The sequence below is a fragment of the Oratosquilla oratoria genome, chromosome 40, assembly GCF_046742065.1.
Source record: "Oratosquilla oratoria isolate Oo_2021 chromosome 40, ASM4674206v1, whole genome shotgun sequence".
In the NCBI taxonomy this organism is placed as follows: Eukaryota; Metazoa; Arthropoda; class Malacostraca; order Stomatopoda; family Squillidae; genus Oratosquilla; species Oratosquilla oratoria.
In genome coordinates this window covers 6,716,087-6,737,970 of record NC_134816.1, presented here as the reverse complement: position 1 = coordinate 6,737,970, position 21,884 = coordinate 6,716,087, and the positions used below count along the sequence as shown (strand labels likewise).

Here is a 21,884-nt window from a genome sequence, read left to right as displayed (position 1 = left end):
TTATATTGTCCTGATATTCTGTTTTTGCTTTTTCCAAACTCCATTATGCTACACTTCTTAAAATTTAAGTCCACTTCCCATTTCTGACTCCAGTTCCATACCTTATTCAGGTCTTCCTGCAGTGATTCCTTTTCAGTTTTTACTTTCCTTAACAGTTTGGTGTTGTTTGCAAAGAAGCTCATGTAACATTTCACATCATCATCCATGTCATTCACATAAATAGCAAACATTATTGGAGCCAATACTGATCACCTCTTTCCAATCTGAATATTTTTCTCTGGGCACTACTCTCATCTTTCTACCGATCAGGAAGTCCTCCATCCATTTTAGTAGGTTCCCTTGTATCCCTCCTATATGTTTGAGTTTCTTTAATAATTTTTTGTGTGGTACTTTGTCAAAAGCTTTTTGTAAGTTCAAGAAAGCACAATCAGCCCATCCATTCCTTTCTTGCACTATGTCTATTAATCTTGAGTAGAAACATATTAAGTTTGTGGTACATGATCTTCCTTGTCTGAACCCAAATTGTCTTGGGTTTATTATATTATTGTCTTCCAGGTGTTTTACCCATCTATTCTTGATGATTTTCTCACAAATTTTGGCTATAGTGTTCCTGCTCAGCACATCCCTCTGCTAAACATCATGTGAAAAGTAATGTTTTCAGCATTTACTTGCCTCCCAATGTGGCATCAGTTTTACAGCCTTGTGATCAAAGAATTTTATGCTCCAGGAAGAGCAAGTATAAAGGTCATTTTATGAACTGTGCTTGATGCAGTAAGTAGAGGAGTAAAACTGCAAGACTACCTGAAACAGTTCAGTGTTAAGGATGCCATGTACACAGTTGGTAATGCATGGAATGATGTTGATAAATCAGCGTTAACAAATGCATGGCAGACTTTGGCCTGTGATGATGTTTGATGATGATGATCCTACAAATAACAAATTTGAGGGATTTTGTGTCACGGGCAAAAAAATCCCTATAGATGATATGGTGAAAATGTATGATCAAGTAATTGCTGGCCTTGAACAACATACATTTATAAGTGAGCAAGAGATTATGTCAGTCTACTCAATTAAAGACAAAACTGACCTATCATTGGATGTCTGACTCCGGCATGATGACAACAGTAACATGGACGGATCGTATTCTCCAACATTGTCAGGCTAGATGTAATATACCTAAAATCCATACATGTTGCAGGCATCTGTACAGTCTTTGTAGCCTTTCATTTGTAGCCATTCTTTATCCAAAATAGTGTGAATATTCATATGTTTCTCTATAGAAATATTATGGTTATTTCACTATTTCATTTATCAGTATATTACTCAACAAATGATTTGTACAAATTTTGTTGTCTTTAATTCATAAGTAAATACATGAATGTAAATGTTCTAAAATCCGAAACACTACTGGTCCCAATGGTTTTAGGTAATGGATTGTGTACTGTACCAGGTTTTTATTTACTGCAAGGTCCCCAGAAAGTTGATTCATGGGTTAGGTGAAAATTAAACTGGATGTATTCTTTTGATGCAGGACAAAGGTATGTGTGAAATGGTGCAATATTGTGGAAAGGCAGTTATGTGCCTTCGAGCAACCATGGAAGGTTCAAGAAAGGTTCTACTTGTGGCAGCCAAGACAACACCACTCATGGTTCGTGATGCAATGTCAGGTAAGATTTTATTTACCTAGTTGTATTTTACAGGAAGGGGAGCTATGCTCTTGGTGTCCCATCTTTGTATCTTACATTTTCTAGTTTGCTCTTACATTAATGTATGGTTGTTGCACACGCTATTGTTTTGTCCAATTTGTTCCAGACCTCAACCGCTTTGTGTGGAAAGCTGTTTTTCCAGGTTTCTTCTATAACTCCTTTTTGAGTTTCTTTTCATGTCCCCTTGTATTTCTCTTATCCCAATTTAGTAAGTCCTCTCTATCAAGGACTTCCATGCCTTTCATGATTCTGTAGATGATCAGCAGGTCACATCTTTCTCTTCTTTGTTTCAGTCAGTAAATTCAGTTTTGATAATCTGTCCACATATGACAGGTTTGAAAATGATAGGGTCATCTTTATAGTTGCTTTCTGGATTCTTTCAATCTTCTTTATATTCTTTATGGTACTGGGTGACCTTAGTGTATTTACCTAATTGTATCTTATGGGAAGGGGAGCTGTATTCATGGTGTCCTGTCTCTGTATTTAGCAATGTCTAAATTGTTATTAAATTCATGTATGTTTTTTGCACACACTATTGTTTCATCCAGTTTGTTCCATACATCCACCACTGGGGAAAGCTGTTCATTTTCAGGTCTCTTCTGTAACTGTCCTTTTTGAGCTTCCTTCCATGTCCCTTTGTATTTCTCTTATACCAATTTAGTAAGCCTTCTCTATCAAGAACTTCCATACCACTCATAATTCTATAGATAGTCAACAAGTCTCATTCTCGTCTTTGTTCAAGAGTTGGCAATTCTAGTTTTGACAGTCTCTCTTCCTATGGCAGTTTTTAAAGTGTTGGAGCCATCTAAGTAGTTGCTCTTAGGATTCTTTCAATTTTCCTTATATTCTTTTTAGTACTGGGTGACTATAGTGTCACTGCATACTCCAGTCTTGGCCTTATCAGTGTGACTAGTATTTTCTCTACCATTTCTTAGTCCAAGTAAGTGAAATCCACCTTTATTAATCTTAGCAAGTTGTAGGTTTCTCTGACAATTTTATTTGTTTATCAGGGGCTATGTCCTTTGTGATGATTACTCCCAGGTCTTTTTCAGATCCCACTTTCTTTACTTCCTTTGCATACAGGCTTTTTCCCCTGTACAAGGGAGGTAGCCAAAAAGAAAAAGGCAGAAAACCATTCCCACCCATTCCATCCCTAAATACACTCCACCCCCCTCCACCCTCCCTCTTATCTTAGCACCTCCTGGATGACGGGTCATCCCTGCACCTTGTCCGTTGCCCTGGGTCAGAGGCAGTGTCGCAAGACACAGCACATCCACAGCAAGGCCGCTTCATTAAATTAGCAACAAACCATTTGGTCCAAACCATCCTAATACTCTTTCATCAACCCTATCTCCCAACTCCCTTACCACTCCTGTTCTCCTCCTTACCTCCTCATTTCTCACTCTATCCAACCTAGTAACCCCCATCATACTTCTCAGACACCTCATCTCAAACACATTCAAACTCCTTCTCTCTTCCTCTTATGTTCCATGTTTCTGCCCCATACAGTGCTGTTGGCACAATCACTCCTTCATACAGTCTCGTCTTAGCATCCATTCCCAAATGTCTATTCCTCATTACACTTTTTAATCCACAAAGACATTTACTAGATTCTCTCAATCTACATTCTACCTCCACCTCCACTCCACCCTTTCCTGCTACATTTGCACCCAAGTATCTGAAACTATCCACTTCCTCCAGTCGCTCTCCCTTAATGCTCACTTTCAGTCTACTGCCACTTTCACCCCATGTACATCTCATCACCTTACTTTTACCCACATTTATCTTCAATTTTCTTCTTTCACACACTCTCCCAAACTCTGTCACCAACTTCCTTAATCACTCCTCTGATCCTGCTACAAGCGCAGTGTTGTCTGCAAACAACAGCTGGCTCACCTCCCACTTTACTCCATTTTCTTTAACCATCTCCAATCCCTAACCCACCACCCTTGCATTTACCTCACGCACCACCCCATCCATGTATAAGTTGAACAGCCAGGGTGACATAACACATCCCTGACAAAGTCCCACCTTTACCCCAAACCACTCACTCTCTCCATTTCTAATCCTGACACATGCTCTACCACTCTTGTAAAAACTCTTGACAGCTCCTAGAAGCTTTCCTCCTATCCCGTATATCTGCAAAACCTCCCACAGTGCCTTCCTGTCTACCCTGTCATAAGCCTTTTCCAGATCCATAAAAGCCCAAAAAATATCCTTACCTTTTCCTATAGCTTTCTCACATATCTGTCTTACCACAAAGATCTGATCTACACAACCTCTACCTGTCCTAAATCCACACTGTTCCTCACCAATTACTCCCTCTGTTCCTCTCCTAATCCTCTCAATCAAGATCCTCCCATAAGCCTTCCCAACTACACTTATCAAGCTAATCCCTCTGAAACTACTACACTCACACTTATCCCCTTTTCCCTTGTAAAGTGGAACTATACAGGCACTTCTCCAGTCCTCTGGCACTCTACCCTCTCTCCAGCAAACATTAAATAACCTCACCAACCAGTCCACCATCACTGTACCTCCTTTTTTTAGACATTCTGCATGGCATCCATCCAGACCAGGTGCCTTACCTGCTCTCATCATCTTGACAACTGCCTTCACTTCATCCTTCCTTATTTCTCCTCCATTTTCCTCACTCATCACGGCCATTTTCTTAGCATTTTCCACTGCAACTATCTTTCCCTCCCTATCCTCCTTCACATTTAGCAACTCCCTAAAATATTCTGCCCATCTTCCCCTTACTGCCTTCTCTTCCATTATCATCTCTCCATCTGCACCTTTTACCTTTTCTTCTCTACTTGATTTACCTCCTCTTTCTCTCTTAATTTCTTTCCAAAACATCTATTTATTACTTTCAAAATTTTCTGTCATACTCTTACCCCATTTCACATCTGCTCTCCTCTTTGCCTTCTTTACCTTTTGCTTTACTTCTCTTTTCTTTTCTTTGTACTTCTCATATGACTCCCTCCTATTTTGTAACCAATCTGTGAAAGCTCGCTTCTTCTCTTCTACAACCTTCTTTGTTTCCTCATCCCACCATTCACTACCCTTCCTTCTATTTCCTCCCATCCTTCTTGTTCTACACACCATTTTTGCACACTTTGTGCCTCCCTCCTTGAACCATCCCCATTCCTCTTCCACTCCTAGCTGTACTCTATCCTTCACTCCCTCCCACTCCTCTCTCAGCTTCTTCTTGTACTCCTTCTCCTTTTCATTTAAAGCGTTCACTCTAAGCACCTCCCTACCTTTTGTCCTTTTCCTCTTTCTCCATCTATCCTCCACTCTCAACTTACCCTCCATCAAAAAATGATCTGATATTCCCCCACTCTCCCCTTAGCACATGTACATCCTTAACTCTTCCTATTATACTCCTATCTACCATTACATAGTCCATTAATGCTCTATCTACCACCCTTCCATCCACCACCCTCTCTCTTATGTGTACTTATGCTTGACTTTCTTCTTAAACAATGTATTTGCTAACATCAACTCTCTTTCTAGACACATCTCCACCATCAACTCTCCACTACAATTCTTTCCTGGAACTCCATATTTCCCAACCACTCCATCAATTGGTTCCTTTCCTACCCTAGCATTAAGGTCTCCCAATACTACTACATTGACGTTTCTCCCTAATCCCTCTATGCACTCATTTAAATCTATCCAAAAAGCCTCCCTTTCTTCTACACTCTTCTCACTACCATGCCCATATGCACTTACAAAAACCCACATCTCCTTTCCCAGTTTCACCTTCATCCACATTATCCTTGAGGAAACCTTCCACTCCACTACATGTTTACCTATCTCTTCACTTACTACTATAGCCACCCCTTCTCTCCCTCTCCCTCTCTTCACTCTTGAACGCCTCCCAATTACACTCCCAAACTCACACTCTCCCTTCCCTCTCAACTTAGTTTCACTCAGAGCTAACACATCTATCTTTTTTCTCACAAACATACTACCTATCTCTTCCCTTTCACTCTCATCTGTACAACATCCACGCACATTAAAAGACCCAAACCTTAGGGTGCTGGTTGGAAGACTTCTAGACCCTCTTATGCCTTTACTTTTTTTAGGAATGTCCCCTGTGGGGCTACAGGGAGAAGGATGCCTGGTCCTAATCCCCGTCCCGTTTTTCTCACCTCTTACAATCCAAGTGGAAATACTTGGTGGCAGTATTCTTTTCCCCCCAACACAGGGTAGGCAAAACAAGGAAATGAAATTCAGAGAAATTGTACAGGACAGCAATAAGGGGTTGGGGGACAGCATAACGGAGGGACAGTAGCAGTAATGAAAGTTTCATAATTTCTCTGTGAGCAGAGTCTTCCTCTATCACAAACAAAATGATGTGTGGCTCTGGTCCATAGGGGCGCCCCATATAGACCCTAAAGTATCAACAGCATGCTACTTTGCCATAACACCATGCAGCCAATATCCCAGACTGAATTTATATTGTCCTGATATCCTTTTTTTTTTTTTGACTGACTGCCTCTGACTCCTTTTTTTTTTACATACACATACATACATATAGCAAGGCTTTTTCCCCCTTACAAGGGAGGTAGCCAAAAAGGAAAAGGCATAAAATCATTCCCACCCATTCCATCCCTGAATACACTCCACACCCCTCCACCCTCCCTCTCATCTTAGCACCTCCTGGATGACGGCTCATCCCTGCACCTTATCCACTGCCCTGGGTCACAAGCAGTGTTGCAAGACACAGCACATCCACAGCAAGGCCGCTTCATTAAATCGGCGACCCCCCCTCTCCGTCCCCCCATTGCATAAAAGGAGAAGACGGGGAGAAATCCCTTCGGGCTGCGTCAAATTTTGCTCACACATACTACCATCTCATGCATCACATCATCATCCATATACAACCATTCTCCATTTACCCCTGTCTTCTGTCCTCTCCTGTCCTTCCTCAACAGACATTCCCCTCTTCCCCAAAGCCCTCTTCACCCCATCCATCCACCTCATCCTAGGACGTCCCTTCATGTTCACTCCCTCCACATCTGCTTTCCATACCTCTTTTACTAGTCTTTCTTCACTCATTCTTTCCATGTGTCCAAACCATCCTAATACTCTTTCATCAACCCTATCTCCCAACTCCCTTTCCACCCTCGTTCTTCTCCTCACCTCCTCATTTCTCACTCTATCTAGCCTAGTAACCCCCATCATACTTCTCAGACACCTCATCTCAAACACATTCAAACTCCTCTCTTCCTCTCTTATGTTCCATGTTTCTGCCCCATACAGTGCTGTTGGCACAATCACTCCTTCATACAGTCTCCTCTTAGTATAAATTCCCAAATGTCTATTCCTTATTACACACTTTTTTTTACCTTTCCAAATTCCATTATGCTACATTTCTTAATGCTGAAGTCCACTTCCCACTTCTGACTCCATTCCCAAACCCTGTTCAGATCTCTCTGCAGTGACTCACAATCCGTTTTAGCACTCACTTTCCTCAACAATTTTGCGTCATCTGCAAAGAAGCTCATGTAACATTCAACACCCTTGTCCATGTCATTCACATAAATAGCAAACATTGGAGCCAATACTGATCCCTGTGGAATTCCACTAATCACCTCTTCCCAAGTAGAACTCTTATGAAGGGGTGAATGGTAGAGTTCCACAGGGATCAGTATTGGCTCCAATAATGTTTGCTATTTATGTGAATGACATGGATGAGGGTGTGAAATACATGAGCTTCTTTGCAGATGATGCAAAATTGTTCAGGAAAGTGAGTACTGAAACAGATTGTGAGTTGCTGAAGAGAGATCTGAACAGGGTTTAGGAATGGAGTCAGAAGTGGGAAGTGGATTTCAACATTAAGAAATGTGTGTATTTACCTAGTTTTATCTTCCGTTAAGGGGAGCTACACTCATGGTGTCCCATCTTTTTATCTTGCAGTGTCTAAATTGTTCTTAGATTTGTGTATGTTTTTTGCACACACAATTGTTTCATCTAGTTTGTTCCATATATCCCATTCTCTGGGGAAAGTTGTTCTTTTTCAGGTCTCTTCTGTAACTGTCTTTTTTTAACTTCCATGTCCACATGTATTTCTCTTATCCCAATTTAATAAGTCTTCTCTATCAAAGATTTTCATACCTCTCATGATTCTGTAGATAGTGAACAAGTCACCTCTTTCTCTTCTTTGTTCCAGAGTCAGTAATTCTAGTCTTGACAATCTCTCTTCATATGACAGTTTTGAAAGTGTTGGGGCCATCTTTGTAGTTGCTCTCTGGATTCTCTCAATTTTCTTTCTATTCTTTTTAGTACTGGGTGACCATAGTGTCATTGTGTACTCCAATTTAGACCTTATCAGCGTGACTAGTATTTTCTTTACCATTTCTTTGTCCAAATAAAGGCCACTAGTTCTTTTTCAGATTCCACTTTCTTTATGTCCTTTGCCCCAGTTTTGTATTGTCTTGATATCCTTTTTTTATTTTTTCCAAATTCTATTATGCTACATTTCTTAATGTTGAAGTTCACTTCCCACTTCTGACTCCATTCCCAAACCCTGTTCAGATCTCTCTGTAGTGAGTCACAATCTGTTTCGGTACTCACTTCAACAGTTTTACATCTGCAAAGAAGCTCATGTAACTTTCCACATCATCCATATCATTCACATAAATAGCAAACATTATTGGAGCCTATACAGATCCCTGTGAAACTCCACTAATCACCTCTTCCCAAATGGTACTCTAATCTCTCAGCACTATCATTTTTCTTCCATGCAAGAAGACCATCCATTTCAGTAGTTTAACCTTTTTTTTTTTTTTTTTTTGTATGGTACTTTGTCAAAAGCTTTTTCTAGGCCTAGGAAAGCACAATCAGCCCATCTGTCCCTTTCTTGTATTATATCTAGTAGTGAATCACAATGGCAAAAGCCGACAAGACTGTGAGAATAAACACCTTGTGAGATCGAAACCAAGTGTAACAAGCGAAACGTAGTACCAATAAAGGTTTCGATCTCACAAGGTGTTTATTCTCACATATCTAGTAGTCTTGAGTAGAAACAGATCAAATGGTGGCACATGATCTTCCTTGTCTAAATCCAAATTGTCTCAGGTTTTATCTATCTATTTTTGATAACTTTTTCACAAATTTTGGCTACTGTGCTTGTAAGGGAAACCGGTCTGTAATTTATTTGGTCCTCCTCGTTCCCTCCTTTATATAGTTCTTCTTTACATTCTTTTAGTATCCATTTTGTGATTCCATCCTGACATCAAGGTTTGTTATTTGGTCCATCATTTCTTTTCATATTATTATTTCCCTTGGGGGGGGGGGAATCTCACTTCTCGCCCTTTATCCTGATGTACATTTTCTCTAGTTAAAACTGACTTGAAGTGTTTGCTCATGACTTCAGCCATTTCTATATCTTTTTTGTATTCTATATTCACTTATTATTAGGATGGTTTCTATATATTAGGATGGTTTCTATATCTTTTTTGTATTCTATATTCACTTAGTATTAGGATGGTTTGGACACATGGAAAGAATGAGTGAAGAAAGACTAGTAAAGGAGGTATGGAAGGCAGATGTGGAGGGAGTGAACATGAGGGGACGTCCTAGGATGAGATGGATGGATGGGGTGATGGGGGCTTTGGGGAAGAGGGGAATGTCGGTTGAGGAAGGACGGGAGAGGACAGAAGACGGGTGAATGGAGAATGGTTGTATATGGAAAATGTTGTGATGCATGAGGTGGATTGGACGGGGAATTTGGGGTGAGGTAGTATGTGTGAGCAAAAATTTTTGACGCAGCCTGAAGGGATTTCTCCCCGTCCTCTCCTTTATATGGGGGGACGGAGAGGGGGGGGGTCGCTGATTTAATGAAGTGGCCTTGCTGTGGATGTGCTGTGTCCTGCGACACTGCTTGTGACCCAGGGCAGTGGACAGGGTGCAGGGATGACCCGTCATCTAGGAGGTGCTAAGATGGGAGGGAGGGTGGAGGGGTGTGGAGTGTTTTCGGGGATGAAATGGGTGGGAATGTTTTTGTGCCTTGTCCTTTTTGGCTACCCCCCTGGTAAGGGGAAAAAGAGCCTTGGTATATGTATGTATGTATGTATATTCACTTGGTGTAGTTTTACTATTTCCTGTTTGTTTTTCAGTTTACCGTTCACATATCTATTACTGTTCACATATTAGAATAGTTTTGGTTGACACATTTTTCTATTGTGTCTTTTTCATATTTTCTTTTTTTCCTTCCTGTGTATTTTTACATATTTGTAACTTTGTCATTTTCTATATTTTCCAAGCTTTATCTCATCTATTTTTTGCTTTGCTGCACCTTCTATTGAACCAGCACTTAAAATAAACTGTCTCTTGTTTTTGTTTTGGTACATATGTATCCACTTCTTCAATATAGATTTCCATCAGAATCAGCCATTTTTCTTCCACTTGTGTTTCGTCATTGTAGAGTTTTCCCCAACTCAAAAAAAAAAAAAAAAAAAAAAATCCCTAAGTTTCTCAAAGTCTGTTTTACTATACATCAGTGTTCCTTTTCTGTATTTCTCATTTCTCTATATATTTCTCCCTTTATTTCTAGTCTCAACAGATCATTATTATCTTGTATTTTCTTTTACACATTGTGTCATTGTATGTTCTTTAGTCAAGTCAAGTAATACATTACCCATAGATCCTCTCCAGCATTTATTATCATCTCATCCCAACAAATTTCTTATAGTTAAAATCTCCTGTAAATACCTAGTTACCTCCATCCTTCAGCGTCTCATTTGACGAAAGCCTTGTATTTTCTAATATTTTAGAATAATCTCTCTCCAAGATCCCGTTTTTTGGGGGCACATAAATCACCACAAAATTTCTACTTTTGATGTCACTATTTTCAACTCTTATTGTGATAATTTTGACTCTGTTCTCTTTATTTGTAACTTTAGTCACACTTAAGTATTTCTAAGTCAAGAACATGACTCCTCCCTGTTTCTCCTCTCTATTTCTAAGCCAGTGATTATATAATCCATGTCCAACACTGGTAATAGTGGACCCCTTAATTTTGTCTCCACAATTCCCATTATGTCTGTTTTTTTCATCTGACAGGCAATAGTTTAGTTCATTTAATCCTGAGATTAATCCATCTATATTAGTGTAAGCCATTTTTAATTTTCTACTCTCTCCATCCCATTCTCTGAACCTTTCGTTTCTCTTTCTTGAATGTACCATCTTAGTCTCATATCTAACAATAGAACTTCGTTTCCTTGGTCTCTCTTCTTTTCTCATTTTTTCTTTACTTTTGCTTTTTAATGTCTTATCTCTTTCTCTTTTCTCATCATTCATATTTCTTTTTATCCATATACCATATGGGAGGGAGGGTGGAGGGGTGTGGAGTGTTTTCGTGGATGGAATGCGCGGGAATGATTTTATGCCTTGTCCTTGTTGGCTACCTCCCTGGTAAGGGGGAAGAAGCCTTGGTATATGTACAGTATGTATGTATGTACCTTTATAGTGTTTATTTTTGTCTAGCTTTCCTGTTTTTGTGAGCATTTCTTCTGCCATTTGTGACATTAGTTTGATCTTTAGGGGTTGATTTCTTCTGCATATTTTCCTATTCTCTGCACATCCTCCATTTCCTTTTTTATTTCTTGCTCTTCGTCTTGTGCTACTTTTAGAACTTTTCTTGCCAATTCTTTTCTTAATTAGATTATGTTTTTCCTCTAGACCATATACTACTCTGCACTTATTTTTGTCCACTGTATCTCTTACCAAATTTTTGTTTTTCTTAATTATCTGAATGACTGTATTTTTTGCATTTTCCTTCATTTGTTGGTGAACAGTTTCTTTCAAAATTATCTTATCATTTTCTTAATCTTCCATTCTTTCCTGAGATGTAAATCTTCCTCCTATATTTTTTCCAGATTTCTTGGTCATGGCCTTTATTTGTTCATTTACCTCTTTTTTAATTGTTTCACTATTAGTGGTATTATTTTTCAAATTCTCATTTTCACATTTTACTTTGGCCAGTTCTCTTTTTGATGAACTTAACTCCTTATCTATTGCAACATTTGCTTTCAATAAGTCACACACTTCCTTATTTCAAGATTCACTTTCTTTAGATCATTAATCTCTTGCTTCCATAATTCCTTCATAAATTTCATCTCCCTCTCTAAGTCTATAATTCTACTCAAGTGTCTTCTATCTTACACCCAGTAAATCCCGAAAAAGGCCCTTCTTCACAATTCTCTGAAAATCTTACCAAACTTAATGGAGATAAATTTGTGTTTATATTTAGTTTCACTACTGTACCGGTAAAGGACAAAAAAAAAAAAAAAAATGTAGTGAGGCAAAAGATAGAAGAGACAAAGCTTGGAAAAGATAAAAAAAAAAAGGGTAAGTGGTATATATATATAGCAAACTAAGAAATGAATATGTAAAAATATGCATACATACATACATATACCAAGGCTTTTTCCCCCTTACAAGGGGGGTAGCCAAAAAGAAAAAGGCATAAAATTATTCCCACCCATTCCATCCCTGAATACACTCCACACCCCTCCACCCTCCCTCTTATCTGAGCACCTCCTGGATGACGGGTCATCCCTGCACCTTGTCCACTGCCCTGAGTCAGAAGCAGTGTTGCAAGACACAGCACATCCACAGCAAGGCCGCTTCATTAAATCGGCGACCCCCCTCTCCGTCCCCCCATGCATAAAATGAGAGGACGGGGAGAAATCCCTTCGGGCTGCGTCAAATTTTGCTCACACATACTACCTCACCCCCCATCCACCCGCCCATTCCACCTCATGCTATCACAACATCATCCATATACAACAACTCTCCATTCACCCCTGTCTTCTGTCCTCTCCCGTCCTTCCTCAACAGACATTCCCCTCTTCCCCAAAGCCCCCTTCACCCCATCCATCCACCTCATCCTAGGATGCCCCCTCATGTTCACTCCCTCCACATCTGCCTTCCACACCTCTTTTACTAGTCCTTCTTCACTCATTCTTTCCATGTGTCCAAACCATCCTAATATTCTTTCATCAACCCTATCTCCCAGCTCCCTTTCCACCCCTGTTCTCCTCCTCACCTCCTCATTTCTCACTCTATCTAGCCTAGTAACCCCCATCATACTTCTCAGACACCTCATCTCTAACACATTCAAACTCCTTCTCTCTTCTTCTCTTATATTCCATGTTTCTGCCCCATACAGTGCTGTTGGCACAATCACTCCTTCATACAGTCTCCTCTTAGCATCCATTCCCAAATGTCTATTCCTCATTACGCTCTTTAATCCACCAAGGTATTTACTCGCTTCTCTCAATCTACATTCTACCTCCACTTTCACTCCACCTTTCCCTGCCACATTTGCACCCAAGTATCTAAAACTATCCTCTTCCTCCAGTCGCTCTCCCTTAATGCTCACTTCCAGTCTACTGTCACTTTCACCCCTTGTACATCTCATCACCTTACTTTTACCCACATTTATCTTTAGCTTTCTTCTATCACATACTCTCCCAAACTCTGCCACCAACTTCCTCAATCCCTCCTCCGATCCTGCCACAAGCGCAGTGTCGTCCGCAAACAACAACTGGCTCACCTCCCACTTTTCTCCATTTTCTTTAACCATCTCCAATCCCTTGCCCACTACCCTTGCATTTACCTCTCACACCACCCCATCCATGTATAAGTTGAACAGCCAGGGTGACATAACGCATCCTTGACGAAGGGGATGCAAAAAGAAACTATGAAAAAGACATAATAGACAAATGTAAGGATCAATCTAAATTACTCTACAGATATATAAATGGTAAATTAAAAAATAAATAGTGAAACTGTCAAGGGAATGTGGAATATATAGAAGATATAGAAATGGCCAAAATTATGAACAAACTTTTTAAATCTGTATTCCCAAATGAAAATACAATTGGGATGAAGAAAAGGGAGAAAGATCCCCCCCCCCCCCAATAAAATAAATAATTGTGACACAGAAAGAAATAAGAGACCAAATAATGAACCATGATGTCAGAAAATCTCATGGACAGGATGGAATGGCAAACGGGATACTAAAATAATGTATAGACAAACTAACAAAATATATACGATAATAGATTGCTCACTCAGAAAAGGAAAGGTATCACAAGACTGGAAAAATGCCACTATTGTGCCAATATATAATGGGTGAAATAAGGAAGACCTAACAAACTATAGACTGATCTCCCTTACAAGCACAATAGCTATAATATGTGAACATTTCAAATCTGTATTCACAAATGAAAATACAATTGGGATGAAGAAAAGGGAAAAAGACCCCCCCCCCCCAGGAGCAATCTACTTATATATTTTGATCGTTAGTTCATCTATACATTCTTTTAGTATCCCATTTGCCATTCCGTCCTGTCCATGTGATTTTCTGACATCAATGTGAGCAATCTACTTTATGTTTTGTTCGTTAGTTCATCTATACATTCTTTTAGTATCCCATTTGCCATTTCATCCTGTCCATGTGATTTTCTGACATCAATGTTCATTATTTGATGTCTCATATCTTTCTGTGTCACAATTATTTCTTATGATTGTGACAGATATAAGAGACCAAATAATGAACTTTGATGTCAGAAAATCACATGGACAGGATGGAATGGCAAATGGGATACATAAGAACATAAGAATAAAGGAGACTGCAAGAGACCATAAGGCCTACACTAGGCAGCTCCGTATCTATCACCATCTGTCATCCCCATCTTGCCTATTTCCTTCTTAAATCTAAATTTGTCCAGTTTATACCCATTACTGCGAGTCCTGCCCTGTTGTTTTATTATGATGACCTTATTTGCTTCACCTTTGTTATAGCCTTTGATCCATTTGAACACTTCTATTAGACCCACACTCTGCGTCTTTCCAGAGAGTGTAAGTTTAGGTGCCTAAGCCTCTCTTTGTAAGGCAAATTTCTGAGTCCATGTATCATTTTGGTCATTCTTCTCTGTACTGATTCTAGTGAATTTATGTCCATTTTGTAGGACGGAGACCAAAACTGTACCGCATAGTCAAGGATGGGTCTAACTATCGCTAGATAGAGTTTAATAATTACCTCTGCACTTCTATTCATTACCGTCCTAGCAATGAAGCCTAATGCTCTGTTAGCTTTATTTATGGCACTAATGCACTGCTTCCTGGTTTTAAGGTCCAGACTCACCAGAACTCCCAAGTCCCTCTCGCACTCAGATTTTTCTAAAAACGTGTTATCTAAGTTGTATCTATTTTCGGGGTTGTGTAGCACTATGTATAACACGCTACACTTAGAGATATTGAAGTTCATTTGCCATTTCACCGACCATGTTAACCATTTATTAACCCCTACCATACGGTGCCGCGCACGTAGGCGTCATGAGGAGCAAGTGGATTCGCGACGCTGCCATATCGGCGTCTTGATTATATTTATTGTAGTCGCCCCCGCGTTTTGACATTCTCCCTAATCTGCCCTTAACCCCTTCCATACGGTGCCGCACACGTAGGCGTCATGAGGAGCAAGTGGATTCGCGACGCTGCCATATCGGCGTCTTGATTATATTTATTGTAGTCACCCCTGTGTTTTTACATTCTCCCAAATGCGCCCTGAATCCCATTCTCTGTGGTTTTCAAAATTCGCGGGTGAAAGAGAGAACGATCGATATAAGCGGTGACTATATTTTATGATGCGAATATTATTACGTTACGTCATACGGCTGGCATTGGCTGCTGCCCGCGAGATTTAAGTCCCGTACTGAAGTGGTTAATCACATTCTCTATGGTTTTCAAAATTCACGGGTGAAAGAGAGAACGATCGATATAAGCGGTGACTATATTTTATGATGCGTGTATTATTACGACACGTCGTACGGCTGGCATTGGCTGCTGCCCGCGAGATTTAAGTCCCGGAGTGAAGTGGTTAAGATCATCTTGCAGAATCTGGGCATCGTCTCCTAACCTAATTAGGCATCCTATTTTAGTGTCGTCCGCAAACTTACTAACATCACTATTTATCCCATCGTCTAAGTTGTTTAAGTACATAATGAACAATAAGGGACCCAAAACCGAGCTCTGGGGGACCCCGCTAGTAACATTGCCCCACCTAGATTTTATTCCATTTATGGTGACCCGCTGTTTTCTGTTACTAATCCAAGCTCTAATCCATTCCTACACTTTTCCTCCTATGCCATGGGCTTTGATTTTATTTAGTAGTCTCTGGTGTTGCACCTTGTCGAATGCTTTGCTACAGTCAAGGTAAATAAAAGAATGTATAGATGAACTAACCTTACTAAATATATAAGTAGATTGCTCACTCAAAGAAGGAAAGGTACCATAAGACTGGAAAAATGTCAATATTGTGTCAATATATAAAGGGTGAGATAAGGAAGACCCAATGAACTATAGACTGATCTCCCTTACAAGCACACTAGCTAAAATATATGAAAAAAATATCAAAAGTAGATGGACTAAACATTTGGAAGAAAAAATCCAAAACAATTTGGTTTTAGACAAGGAAGATCATGTGCCACAAACTTGATTTGTTGTTATTCAAGGTTAATAGATATAATGCAAGAAAGGGACAGATGGGCAGATTGTGGTTTCTTGGATTATAAGGCATTTGATTAAGTACCACACAAAAGGCTACTAAGAAAACTCAAAATAACAGGTTTACAAGGACAATTATTGAAATGGATGGAAGATTTCTTGCATGGAAGAAAAATTAGAGTGATGCTTTGAGATAAAAACTCGACCAAGGAAGAAATGCTAAGTGGAGTCCCACAAGGTTTCCTTTGAACAAGAGGGGAATGTCTGTTGAGCAAAGAAAAGATAAGGCAGGTGATAGGGGTAAGTAGAGAATATATATAGATGACACTGTGATGCCAGGAAGGGAGGGGTTGGGGGAAATAGACGGTAGTTATGTGTGAATGATTTTGTTGCAGCCCAAAGAGATCCCATCTCTACTTTTCACATAAGGGAACAGAGGTGAGTTGCCAATTAAGTGAAACAGCCTTACTGTGGATGTACTGTGTCTTGCTGCATTGGTTCTGACCCAGTGCAGTGGGCAGGAAACTGGTATGACCCTTCATCCATGGGGAGCTAAGATAAGAGGGAGGCAAGGATGGTGGATGGGAGTGGAATGGGAGTTGATGTGTGCCTTTTGATTTGGCTACCTCACATGGTATATTGATAAATCATTATTATTATCATTGTTATTATTTGTTTTATTTTATTTATTTTTTTATTCATTTATTATTATTATTTTCTTTAATTGACAGAATGTCTTTTGCCTTTGTCAGGTCTTTTGCTTCGTATGTTTGAGCACACACAGCTCACAGTGTATACAGCACTGTTTGACTCAGGCATCCTGTATACGGGTGGCTCAAGTAAAACCATCATGGTCCATGATTTCACAGTAAGTCATGTTTAAGTTTATGTTATCCTTTTACATGTGTATAAACTTGTACGCTGGTTGATGTTTTCTCTAAATATAATTATTTGGAGTCACATTACCAGAGTTTGCTCCCTAACTGAATTTTATTGGTAACTAGACCAAAATATGCCATCATAGTAAATGGTTTGTGTAGATTTTTTATATCCATGGAAAACATTATACTTGGATGAAATATATAACTTTTAAAAAGGCATGTATGAAATCTTTGTTCACAACCTGAATGCTATATTAATTTTTCTGAGCAGACTGGTAGCAGCAAAGGACAAATGAGTACAGAGGCTGATGTGTCAAGCATCAATGTCTCCAGTGGCCTCTTAGTGGCCACATGCTATGATGGACTCATCCGGATATTCAGCATTAAGGTAGTGCAAAATCTAGCACTGTCATTTAAAACCAGCCAAATGACCATTCCAATGTAATAATACCCCACCATAACAACACATTTGAGAACTGTAGCCACCCATACCACACTGACATTGCTATCACTGGCCTGCAGTGTTTTCAAGGTCTAACATATAATACCTGATGTGAGGCCAGTTTTTTGCACTGAATCCAAAAATCATGCTAATTTTATTCAATCAGGTCAAGTTAATGAAATATTTACATGCTAAAAATATCCTAAATTCTGGTCTATTTGTGGATGAATGAAACACAATATTGAAAATATTAGGTTGATTTATTCACAGAAGGCTTTCAAAATATTTTGAATAGATAGCAAGAAGGTGTATAATGAACTAAGAAAGCTACCCATGGATGAATGGTCTCTTCAGGGACTTCTTTTTGTGCCGAGCAGACTCCACATTCCTCTTCAAGCACCAGCAGTAGATGGCCAGAAAGCTGACATCTCATCGGCCTTGATAGCATTCCTCCATAGCATTAATATCTTTGTGAAAGCACTCACCCTGTTCTTCACTGAAGTCTCCACAGTTCTCTGGAAAATGGTCCAGATGAGACTGGAGGAAGTCCATTTTCACTGACATGTGCGCATGAAGTTGGTAGAAATTCTCCATTAACTCATCAACCACCGTCTGATACTGGGAACTTCTGTGGTTGCCAAGGAAGTTTGCAATGACTGATTTAAGGGGGTACGCGACACCTGGGGGGGTGAATTTGGTCAAGATATGGCATTTTTCAAAACTGTGTTCAAAATGTTCGTATACCACTTAGAAATAAATCCCGACAAATAATTTTCCAGCCGCGCGCAATTTAAAGGTCCTGGGTGAGGTTTAAAGGGACAGATTTAAAGGCGCAACCCACACTAGAGGGAGGCGTGCCACTTAGGACCTTCAGGCACAGCGAATAACGTTGAAATTTGATTGAATTTACACTCGCCCAGTGTATCAACGGCCAATACGATTGTGGAGGGGAAGGGAGGAAGGTGGAGGGAGAATATTTCGCCAACTTTGTGCGAAACTAAGCGTTAGTTCCCGGCTAGCTCTGAAAAGGGAAGTACACATGTCTCATGAGCTCTCATTGCAATCTATTACTTTAGCTAGTACATATTACTCTTTAGTACAGTCATCATGGGTAGCAAAAAGAACAAAAGAACATCACAATGACAAAAAACAGCAGTTAAAGATGGCAAGCAGTCAAAGACGACTCAAGATCTCACCACCTCTCACTCCACCACCGCCCTCACCTGCACCTCTGTGACGGTGACAGAGGTAAAGGACAACATTAGACTAAACAATTCAAAGAGGAAGATTAAATCCAAAGAAGAAAGCAAGAGGAAAAAGATCAAGGCTATACAGGAAGAAGAAAGAAGAAGGGACATCATATGATGCTGGAGGGGGTGCCCTACCAACATAGATTGGCGAGGGGAATCTGATGAGGAAAGAGAAGGTGCCCACTACTGGAAAATAAACCTCTTTCCAATGATTTAGATACCCTGAAGACCCCCAGCAGAGAGGTTTCATATGAAGAAACCGCCAAAGGTGCAAAAAAGCAAATTATATGATGTCGTCTGTGCGTCGTCACTACTGTGACATACTTATACTTTAGTTTTTCAGTATTTAAAGTACTTATAATTAAAATATGTTGATAATTTTTACTGTACTTACTTATTATATAATAAGAATTAAGCCATGAAAAATTCAGTCAAATTGGTGAAACTATAAGCAAGTTACAGATATATTCATATTTCAAGTTGCCATATCTCCGTTCGATATTTTTCTACTTTTTTTTAATCATAAAAAATCTAATATACATCAGATTTAGATGAAACTTACAGGGAATATTACTTTTAGTAACTGCTAGGGCCGATCGTTCGAATATTTTGAATAGGATGAAAGAGTTCGGAGTAATAATGGAAACGAGCAAAAAAATTGTATTTTTCACGATTTTTGCCAGACATTAAAATTGAAATGCCTGTATGCAAAAGTATAAAGGAAATTGTTCAATTACTCAATGACCGGCCCTAGGTGTGCCTACTGACTAATCATAGCCAAAATATAAAACAAATTGGTCCACGTATTATGGTGCTATGCACTTTTAAATGTCGCTACTGGTATACGTACATGTGTACATGTGTACATACATCATTCTGCTTCTCCTAAAATGTAGGCAATATGGATACCTATTTACCTGAGAAGTTTCAGCTCTTTACTCTAAATATTTTAGAAAATGACCTCCAGGTGTCGCGTACCCCCTTAACCCATTGACGACGGGGCGGGTGTAGGCTTGGCAGCACCGTATTCCGGGCAACAGAAAACGAGCGGTAACGCTCAATGCCGGCGCTCTAACAGTGGCGGACGACATTGTATAGTCCTCACACAATAATTTCCTTTCGTGTCTGTTTGCCTTCTTTGGCGATACAGCTTTGTATATAAAATACTTTCGAGGTTGATAAGGTTGAGTTTATGAGGCATATTACTTGAGAATCGGCCATGATAATGATACATTATATAATATATTATATAATTTATTATCAAGTACTAGATATATTACAATATGAAATTGTCTAATACTATTTTGTCTTTTACTGAAGCCTGTAAACATTACAGCAAATTGATTTATTGTTTATGCATTTATAGATGTCATCCCGTCGTTTGGGACAGTGGTTTACGTTCAAATTTTTCCACCCGTTTTCTGTTCGGCTTTTGGTTCTCATCATTTTCTTCTTCTTCTTCTTCTTCTTCTCCGCCAAAGACCTCTGAACTGTCAATCCATCTTCTATTCTTTAGCTCATCCTCTTCAATAGCGACACTCTCTCGAGAACAGAAAATCTTTATTTAGTTGAATACATGGATTGTTTTTATATACTATTTGGAATGTATTGGTTTCACCAATATGTTTTACCATATTGGTTACTCAGCCTCTCAACCACGTCAAGGTTCATTCCATCTGAGAGGTCCCTATCCACTAAACCTATAAAAAAAAAAATCTATCCTATTCTATTAGCTGCCTCCCACCTGCACGTCAACCTGTGCTACTGGAGGCCGTGGTGGTGGTTGAAGCAGAAGGCAGGGCAGAAGCTGAGGTTACACTCCCTGCACATATACCTCACCATCTTCCTCTTCTTTGACTGCTCCCAGCAGCCATGGCAGCGTCGGAACTTCCGGCCAGGTGTGTCCACCAGGATATGGACCCGCGTGTGTCCATTCCGTTGGCAGATGGAGGGACCGAGGGGGTTCTGGAGCGACCTCTCCGACGGTCAAAGTTCAGTAGTCTATCCACCAGGCCAAGCCTCATATTTTTCTGGGATGTTGTTCCACCCAGCTGCTTGTACAGACAGTACGTATTCACTACGAGGCAATCAAGCAAATGGTAGAAAAGCTTGATATACCACTTGTTTACCTTCCTGGGGATAGCATAATACTTTGCCAGCTGGTCGGAGAGGTCGACCCCCTTCATACCGTTGCAGTAGTCCACCAATGCCTTCGGTTTTACTTTCACGTTCCCTCTCCTGTCCTGGCCGGCTTCTGTAGTCTCACTGGTGTGAACAGTGGAGAGCATGGTGACAACTCTCTTGTCCTTCCACTGGAGTGCCAACATCCCGGTTTTACTGGATCGGAAGTCAATATCACCCCGCCTATTGGCCTCCAGATCACGTGGCATGTATTTACGGTTCAGCCGTACAGTGCCCACCCACGTTTGTCCTCCTGGACTGCAGGTAGTGGTAGAGGGAAGGGGAACTGTACCAGTTGTCCAAGTTACAAATTATACCCCTTATCCAACAGTCTGGCACACTCCATCAGTTGGACGACAACTTTCTGGGAGGTTGGCACATCTCCCCTGTCCTCCTGCCCCATATATATTTTGAAGGAGCATGTGTAGCCAGCTGCTGGACCGTCACTCACGCAGAGCTTATAGGCTTTGAAGCCCAAAGCGGCCCCTCTTGGTGGGGTTGTACTGAATTGCGTGGTGACGCCCTCGGTACCGCAGGATGGACTCATCAACTGTGATTTCTCTGCTGGGCACGTAGGCTGAACGGAACGTCTCGGTGAAGGTATCAATGACGGGGCGGAGCTTCCAGAGCTTGTCATTATCGGGTTGTTCCTCGTTGTTGGTGAAGTGCAGGTGGGTGGCAATCTTACTAAAAGTATCACGAGGCATACTTTTTCTAAAAATGTTGACTCCCAAGTACTCGTCTTTCGACCAGTAGTCCCGCTGGTCTGGGAGCCTGTGGATGCCCATCAACATCTTTCAATCCCATAAACGTCCTTATGTCCCTTGGTGTTATGGGTCTCCCAATCCTTCATGTGGCTGGAACTGGTGGGTGGGTGCTGCTGAGCATATCTGTT

The 21,884-nt window shown here is 40.3% G+C and overlaps 1 protein-coding gene across 4 annotated transcripts in view; it reads left to right on the top strand.

Annotated features, from left to right (window-relative positions):
• The window catches only part of LOC143020626 (uncharacterized), a 154,014-nt gene that overhangs the window by 121,489 nt on the left and 10,641 nt on the right, over positions 1-21,884 (top strand). For all 4 annotated transcript variants that reach the window (XM_076177101.1, XM_076177102.1, XM_076177103.1 and 1 more), the window contains 3 exons: positions 1,532-1,667; positions 16,988-17,103; positions 17,388-17,504. In XM_076177101.1, the coding sequence (XP_076033216.1) occupies positions 1,532-1,667; positions 16,988-17,103; positions 17,388-17,504 (369 nt within the window). The remainder of the gene's footprint in view (positions 1-1,531; positions 1,668-16,987; positions 17,104-17,387; positions 17,505-21,884) is intronic.